Here is a 9,156-nt window from a genome sequence, read left to right as displayed (position 1 = left end):
TGTACAGTACTTTAGATGTTATTTATGAACGCGTACAGTACTTTAGATGTTATTTATGAACGCGTACAGTACTTTAGATGTTATTTATGAACGTGTACAGTACTTTAGATGTTTTTTATGAACGCGTACAGTACTTTAGATGTTATTTATGAACGCGAACAGTACTTTAGATGTTATTTATTAACGCGTACAGTACTTTAGATGTTATTTATGAACGTGTACAGTACTTTAGATGTTATTTATGAACGTGTACAGTACTTTAGATGTTATTTATGAACGCGTACAGTACTTTAGATGTTATTTATGAACGTGTACAGTACTTTAGATGTATTTATGAACGTGTACAGTACTTTAGATGTTATTTATGAACGTGTACAGTACTTTAGATGTTATTTATGAACGTGTACAGTACTTTAGATGTGTACAGTACTTTAGATGTTATTTATGAACGTGTACAGTACTTTAGATGTTATTTATGAACGGAGCAGAATAAAAAAATTAAAAAAAAAAAAAGTGAAATTGCCCAGAAGTATTGAACATTTTGAAACTTTACACACGCATTTAAACTTTTTTTCCTCTAAACCTGAACTAAACCATCTAAACCAAGCCAATCGTGGTGAATGCCCTTGTATTTTATTCTATATTTATTAGTCTCCAATCTGGGTTAAATATTAATGTTCTAAACTAAAGCCTCTGTCCAAATGTCCAGCTCGAGCGTCTAAAACGTGGGGGAAATGAAAACACTACAAATGATTCAACACATGCCGCACTCGCTTTGGGATGAATTATGATTGACATTAAATATGTAAATCAGACCCAAAGCTTTGTCTAATCGAAACAATCCATTGTTTAGACTTGGCTGAGTCCTGTTTGAAGACCATGGTTAAGACCATGGTTTAGACCTGGTTTAGACCTGGTTTAGACCTGGTTTAGACCTGGTTTAGACCTGGTTTAGACCTGGTTTAGACCTGGTTTAGACCTGGTTAAGACCTGGTTAAGACCTGGTTAAGACCTGGTTTAGTCTTGGTTTAGTCCTGGTTTAGACCTGGTTTAGACCTGGTTAAGACCTGGTTAAGACCTGGTTAAGACCTGGTTTAGTCCTGGTTTAGACCTGGTTTAGACCTGGTTTAGACCTGGTTTAGACCTGGTTAAGACCTGGTTAAGACCTGGTTTAGACCTGGTTTAGACCTGGTTTAGACCTGGTTAAGACCTGGTTAAGACCTGGTTAAGACCTGGTTTAGTCTTGGTTTAGTCTTGGATTAGACCTGGTTTAGACCTGGTTTGAGCAAAGTTCAGTCCCAGCTCAAAAAGTGCATAACTCGTCCGGCGGCTCGGGGGTCGTCGTCCGGCGGCTCGGGTGTCATCCCGCTCGGGTGTCATCCCGCTCGGGTGTCATCCCGCTCGGGTGTCATCCCGCTCCAGACTCTGGTCTTTCCGGGGTCTTCGTCACACGCCGTTGTACCCGCCCCTGAAGCCTCGTCGCTGGGGCGGAGCTCTGAGGCGTTCGTGGTAAAACGCGCCGCCCCAAAAGGCCGGGCGATGGGGCCTGACGACGGGCGGCATGAAGGGGAAGGCCAGCAGGTGAGGGGGTGGCGGCGGGTGGAAGAACTGATGCGGCGCGGGCATCCGGGCCGCGGGGCGTGGTGAGGGGCCGGCGGGGGCGGGCGTGGGGGGTTTGGAGGGCGGTAAGTTTGGTCTAGAAACATAACGGGGAAAACATGGAGAGAAGAAACATATTAAACGTAGCAAAAGTTTTGTACAAGTTTAAAAACACTAAAAGGCGGCTGTAAATGACTCATTTCAAGTCAGATCAAACGTTAAGTGCATTCTGCCTCGTTTGGTGCTCTGTCCCTTCACTTCCTTTCACACCCCGATCATTATTTACACAGACGTCCGGTTAGTTTGTGTTTTACGTTTCCTGGAGTTTAATTATCCGTCTGTGACACAAATTTGCTTCAGCATCGAAAGAGGAATCGTCTCCGAGATCATTTTAGTCGAGCGTTTTATGGCGAGAGATTAAGGAATGTAGTTCTGCAGCCCCGCCCGGAACTCGGGTTACGCCAGTACATTTCCCACTCGTTTCTCTTTTGCATATGAACGGTTTGAGGCTAATCAACTATTAAAGTCGACGGAATGGACCTCTTTTGTGATTATAGTGCCATGTATTGCTACAGAAAATATCACAATAAACTAAAATACTGCCTTTGGGTTATTACATCAGTGGCATAAAAAAAGAGTCAGAAGAACTACAGAGGAAACATTTTAAAACAATTGTATCCTGGTTCAGTCCAGATTATAACTCCATTTAGTCCCACTTTAGTCCAGAGTTTAGTCTTTTTTTCTCAATTCAACCCAAAGAGCTTTTCCACACTTTATTGTGCATTTGTCTCCATGAACATTATTGTGTTCAAATATAATTTAACTGTGGCTTTTGGGGATTTCTCTGAACAAAGGAACTCAGACCTTTGGATACATTTGACTTCAAATTCAGCCAAAAAGCTTTAGTCAAAGTGTGTCTGGTACAGTTTTTATTTTACACTTTTTATTTACACTTTTAACAAAAATATCCGCAAACCTTTGCATTACTTTTCTAATAAAGTGTAGTCATGAACTCACAATCGCAAACATGATTGACAGCTTTGTAGAAAATGACATAAAAAGATATAATTCTTATATTGCTATACAACAGGCAGATAAACCTTTTATTGTTAAAATATGGCTTTTCATCACCGTTACGATCCTGTGGACTTCATTACAAACACTTTATTTAAACACTTTCTCCAAATGCTTTTGTTAAATATAAAAATAAAGGATTTAAATTTGAATAGAATTGAATAGAAATCATTATTAAATGATCAGTTATTAGCATCAGTGTTTGGATTTATCTAGACAAACTGTGTTTACCCAAACATCTCTCAATCTTTAATCTACCTAAAGTCTTTTAGGACGCGTATTTTCATAAGCAAATCATAAATAAATGCAAATTATAATTGTCATACCTTTTAAAACACAGGCGTGTCAGAAAATGTCACATGCCGAGTTAAAATATGAAAGATGATTAGAGTTATTTCAGTTCTATTATGAGCCTCAGGCAAAAACAACCAGGACATTTAGTTCTGGTGTTATTAAGAAACACTAAAGTCATTTAAAGTCATGTCAGTCCAGGAGCCTCCACACTTCTGTCACATTAACACACACGTTACACACTTCAACTAAATCAAATCAAGAGAAAAGTCGTGAATAAAAATGTTAAACTACAAATGTATCGGTCTCAAAGTGAGGAAGTGTTACAAAAACAATGAAATTCTACTGTAATGTAAGTGTAAGTCCATGGCAGTTATATTTGATTATTTATGTCTATTTGAAAACGTCATAGATGTTTGATGATTCCACACTTGTGAAAGGTCATGAGGTCATAAGAGGAGGAGTTACTCTAGACACTGCAGAACCCTCGTTTGCATTTTCATGGTAGAATCACAGAGCGTAGTATAATGAGCCCTGGAACAAACGCAACAATTATAAAACGTGAAAAGGCCTTGGAGCCTGAGGTCAGCTTTGTGCTTCAAACGGACTCAAACTGAACGCCCTTTAGTCCTCCAGGCACCGCCCAATCCAACAGCTGCTTTGGGTGGAGTTTATACTGGTCAATGAAACGAATGTGCAACATCCAACTGAACTCATGCACGTTCCTCACGGATCAGAGGAAACCGTTTACATTAAAAGTACATCATCCCGTCACCTCCGTCTTCATAAAAGGGCTGGTACGACCTCTGAGGCCCGAACCTCTGCGGATTCATTGAGTTTACGCTGTATTGTCCGAACAGAAAGGCCACGGGTCTAACTGAGCCTTTGTGCACCTTCTCCACGAGCGCCCACGGCCCAGTGCGACTGTCGTACACCTTGAGCCTCGCGGGCCACCACTGTGGGCGCTGAGGCCTGCACGTGGGCTTCAGCACCCGCCGCAACGTACTTTGCGCGGCCATTCGCTTGAGTTTATCTTCATCGAAAGGTTCAATTGTGCTTCCGAATGGCACACGACCTTCTCGAACCAATGCAATGGAGTCCCAGAGAGTCGGGTTACTCATCATCCAGTGAGACAGTATGTGTCTATTATCAGTAGCCAGCTGTATAACCCTTGAATTATTTGGATTTCCCGTGTTGTTTTTTTTGGCAGCAGTGGCGTCATCGTGCTGCACGTTTCCCTTTCGTTTCCTCAGTTTCTTGGTTCTGCAACGACAGAAACCACAGCGTTACATGAGCAAGAAGAGAGGAATTGCTGAGGGAGATTTAGCGGCAAAGCGTTAGCAATAGCATGTAGCAAAGCCGTTAGCGGGATTAGCCACCACCCACCCAGCAACCAGGATCCAGTCCAAAGGTTTGAGAAGATTTAACCGGCCGAGACCAGGTAAAAGTAAAATAAGAAATGAAAAGATGCAAATTTGTTGGCACTAGAACAAACTCAGCGTTTGAAAAAACAGCACCATTAGAAAAAGATCCCGAATATATATTTTCCTCACTTTAATCTGGAGTTTGAATCGCTCCACACGGACCTTTGTTCTAAACGAGCAGTAAACTGAACCTGCCAGAGTTCGACACTTTGGTCATGAAAGAGGACGTCATGTTAATCAGGTTCTCAGTGATACCATCAAAATGCCCACCGGGAGGGAGCTCCTGATAAAAGGTGTTGTTGGTTTCACAAGAAACTAAACCTTTTTGTTTTCTATCAAACTAACCCATTTGTTTACCATCAGCCTCCTATTGTCCCCGACTCACACTCTGTCTCCTCACAGAGTAAATGAGTAGAATCCGAATGCTCTGGGCGTCGACCTCTCCAGGGATTCAAAATTCCATTATAAACAACAGGAAGGTTGAATCTTAACCCTCCGTTCTTATTTAATGATGGTCTTTCTTTTTTAACAAAAATGGCCTCTTTAACTCACTTTCAAACCATCTTTTCTCTTCTTAGAATCTTCTCCTCACCGTCTTCATTACAGTGGTTAGTGGCTTTAAGATGAAGATGCACGGCGCTCTGAGGTCCTGAACTCCAGTGTCTTCTGTGCTGATAATGCCTCTTGTGCAGTGGCTGTTCAGTCTCACTATGTCTCACTAGGTCTCACTAGGTCTCACTAGGTCTCACTAGGTCTCACTAGGTCTCACTAGGTCTCACTATGCACCGCTCATAACAATTTCCTTCACCGCATTGGATAGAATAAACTACATTGCTCTGTTTTTGTGTCTGCATCGTGTCCTTAGGATGAACACGTTTGTGTCTTAAAGCGTTGCCCGGTTTAAAAAGAGAGAAAGAAATTTGAAATGTGAAAACTTGATTTTCAAAACAGAGCTCAGATGATAATGCTGAATACTTTCTTACGAGATTTCCTGTTTCTTCTTCAAGCAGCCATGTTTGTTTTGATACGGGTGGACCATGTCTCTGATTGGCTAATCCAGTGTGTCGTTTGAGACCGGAATCTCCCAAAAGATCCATGCAACTGACGCGGAACACCCACTGTCGAAATGTCGAGTTGTTAAATCAGGCTTAATATTGTTTATTTGAATCGTTTATTATGCGATTAGAACTTCTAGAAAGAAAGATCCTGCTTGGACATTTGGAGAAGGTTTGTCTTTGGTCTAACGTCGCTTTAGTCCAGTTTAGATCCACAAGGACAATGTCTGAACACTATAATATATATAATATACATAAGAACAGTACAAGATTAGAGATGTTTGTTGGTTGTCAGAGGTTTAGAGACTATATTTGGCTCCAATATTTCTTCTGCACTGCCCACGTGTCACTCCCCGATTGTCTTCAGTGAATCAGATTTAAGTTTTTATACCGATTATGAGCCAAAATACACAATCATACGTCACATGATTTATGTCCCAGACGCATTCAGTCGTTATTATTATTATTATTATGTATCTGGGAGTTGGAGTTGGTTCATTTGTGGACTTTTCTACCACAGTGGATTTTAAAATGTCCCGGTCAACGCTCAGTGGGTCTTACCGGGGTAAATAAAGGCTAATGAAGAAATAAAGTCTGAATATCGGCAATGGCAAACGATATCGGTCAGAACAGCAGGACCAATATCGAACGTCGATACTGGCTCAGAAAAACAGACCATCTTGGTGTAAATGGCCAATGAGCTCTTCGTCCCCGAGTTCGAACGTGCGCGATTAAAAGGAAAGATTAAAAAGAAGCATAAAATCCAATCATGAAGCGCTGCACAAGGGACATTTCTACAGATGAAACCCCAGCAGAGGACGACAAGGACAAGGACAAGGACACACTGCAGCGGGAAGCAACTGAAGCGCATTCAAAACAACGGCTGCAAACGGCTGCAAACGGCTGCAAACGGCTGCAAACGGCTGCAAACGGCTGCAAACGGCTGCTAACGGCTGCCAACGGCTGCCAACGGCTGCAAACGGCTGCAAACGGCTGCAAACGGCTGCAAACGGCTGCAAACTGCTGCAAACTGCTGCAAACTGCTGCAAACTGCTGCAAACGGCTGCAAACGGCTGCAAACGGCTGCAAACGGCTGCTAACGGTTGCTAACGGCTGCTAGCGCTAAAGCTGAGGACGACATATCATCAGTGAATTGTCAGTTTAGGAGCAGGTCATTTGGCAGAACTGTTGCGCAGAATAAACGGTTAAAAGTAAAAGGAAAAAAGTCAGATTAAAGAGAAACAAGTCAAGAACAGAAAATGTAAAACAATTAAAAGAACCAAACAAATGAGACAGAGACATTATGAAGGGCGTGGCGCTCGATTAATGGAGCGTTTAACAAAAGTAAACTAAGAAGTCTTGAGTGAAATAAGTGTCTCTTCTGTCCGCCAGGGAAGGTCCCAACAGGATGTCACTAAATCTAATGGTTCCATTAGGATTATTGTAAGAAGGAACTTTTCACAACTATTCACTTCCTGTTATTGACTCACTCTGAGCAAACAGAGAATCCTTCAGTCACTGTCGTTCAGATGGTCTGACAGACTCTTGTTTGTGACCGGTTTAATGGAACATTCTGAATTATGAAGTTAATGAGGCAAAAACAGCCAAACCAACTTAATTTTGAGTCTAAAATTCTCTCAATGATTAAGTGTAAGAACTAAAAAATGACCCAAATAATCACAACTAATTCATTCATATGACAATAAAAACACATTTAACCTGGCCATAAATTACCAAAACAAGTACATTTTTGAACACTATAAATAACCTCTTTGTGGAACCCTGTGACACTTGTACTGTAGTATAACACTGACATGTATTTGTAATTACGGTAGTTCAAGTTAAAAAAACATGTGAGTTTGAGTGCGGTACGAGTCGTCTCGTGGCTGCATCTGCGACAGACGCTCAGAACGTTCTGATGACCTCGGCCAGAGAATATACGGATAGTGGCGTAAAACAAGTCCATTCTGTGTTTTAAACTGGTGAATTTATGGAGTTTTGTGTAAAAGACTGATCTAAAATGCGTTAACTGGCAACAAGTCTTTTTTACTTGAGTAACATTTTACCAGCAGTACTGTTACTTCTAAGTGCGTACATTTTGAGCCATGTAGCTGTACTTGTACACATGTACTCTGTAACAGAACAGACTCACCTGCTGTTGGGAGGTGTGGTTTTTTCCATGGATTCGTCGTCGCTTTGGGCCAGACTCGTGCTCGGGGCCGGAGGTCGCGTCGCGCCCGTCGCCGCGTCGCTTTCCCCACAAACCGCCGCTCCGCTCTGGGGCTCTGAAGCGGCGGCGCTCCCCGGACTCCCCCCGTCGCCTGCTACGGACGCCTGGGGCTCTGGACGTTCCTCGCCGTCCACGGAAAACCGCGTCTCGACTCGGTCCAGGTTTTTCCCTTCTGGACTCTGGGTTACGGCGACTCGGGTCTGCAGACTTCTGCTCTGCTCCGTGGGGGCTTCGCTCTGGTCCGTGGGGGCTTTTTTCTGGTCTGTGGGGGCTTTTTTCTGGTCTGTGGGGGCTTTTTTCTGGTCTGTGGGGGCTTTTTTCGGGTCTGTGGGGGCTTTTTTCGGGTCTGTGGGGGCTTTTTTCGGGTCTTTCTGGTCTGTGGGGGCTTCGTTCTGGTCCGCAGTCTGTTCTACGGTCTGGACTTGAGTTTCCGAACTTGCTCGGCGTTCTATGGGGTCTCTGGTCTGGGCCGGGGTCTGGGCCGGGGTCTGGCCTCTAGTCCGGTCTTCGTCGGTCAGGTGCACCGTCGAGTGGATCAGGTCTAAAGTGGCGGCCACGGCTTTCCGTCCTGGCGTCAGCTGTGGCCCCTGACCATGGGAAAGTGTATCTGGAGAACACAGAGATGAAGGAAACAGTTACGCGCTTCAGAAGTTATTTATTGCTTATGACAAGTTTTAGCGGCAACATTCATGGCAACGAAGCAGCTCGAACGGTCCGAAACTCTAAAGCCGTGATTGGCACTAAAAAGCGTCCGAAATGCCATGTCCTCCGATGCAAACGAGTTCAGACCTCGAAAACGTGTGATTCTTATTGGTTTGTCTGTAATATTTCCTTCTTCCTTCAGATGTTAAAGGTCAGACACAACAGCAGTTTGTTCATTTTGCCCTCGACATAAACGTTCGAATCCCTGACACATTCCTTAAGGTTTTCCCTCTAAATAGGAGTGTTTTCATAATACATTCGGTTCTCGAGGAGTTCTCCGGGTGAAGCACGTGTGGGACGAGTCAAATGTTTGCTGCGTACTTATGTTTTTAGACATTTAAATGATCCTTATAACTTCACCTGTGGCGATCGTGGTCGAGATCATTTGGTTCACTGACAATCCAGGGATTTTTCGGGTCACAAAATGATCGAAAGGATTAAAAAACGTGACCAGTTTAGAAGCAAAAACACAGCAGTGAGTGTTTTCAACTCAGTCTGTGCTCCACGAAAGTACCGTATTTTCCAGATTATAAGTCGCACCAGCCAAAAAATGCATAATAAAGGAGACAAAAACATATATAAGTCGCACTGGAGTATGAAATGCAGTTGCAAGTGTGAAAATAACAAATAATATCAGATATAAGTCGCTCCGGAGTATAAGTATATAAGTATAAATATATAAGTATAAGTCGCACCCCGGCCAAAACTATGAAAAAAGGTGCTTATAGTCTGGAAAATACGGTACACTTTAAAGAAGGATGTGATAAAGCGGGTCACGCAG

At 43.0% G+C, this 9,156-nt stretch overlaps 1 protein-coding gene across 1 annotated transcript in view; it reads right to left on the bottom strand.

The window, feature by feature from the left end:
• Window positions 1-2,680: 2,680 nt before the first annotated feature.
• LOC140348276 (protein TASOR-like) overlaps window positions 2,681-9,156 on the bottom strand; it is a 33,906-nt gene continuing 27,430 nt past the window's right edge. Inside the window, exons 27-28 of the mRNA XM_072434311.1 lie at window positions 7,596-8,280; window positions 2,681-4,227 (exon numbers count right to left, since the gene is read on the bottom strand). Coding sequence (XP_072290412.1) covers window positions 3,717-4,227; window positions 7,596-8,280 — 1,196 coding nt within the window. The 3' untranslated portion in view covers window positions 2,681-3,716. The remainder of the gene's footprint in view (window positions 4,228-7,595; window positions 8,281-9,156) is intronic.

The sequence above is a fragment of the Eucyclogobius newberryi genome, unplaced genomic scaffold (genome assembly GCF_026437365.1).
Source record: "Eucyclogobius newberryi isolate DKJ021-1_F unplaced genomic scaffold, fEucNew1.0.hap1 SCAF_11, whole genome shotgun sequence".
Classification (NCBI taxonomy): Eukaryota; Metazoa; Chordata; class Actinopteri; order Gobiiformes; family Gobiidae; genus Eucyclogobius; species Eucyclogobius newberryi.
This window is presented reverse-complemented; position numbering and strand designations above follow the sequence as displayed.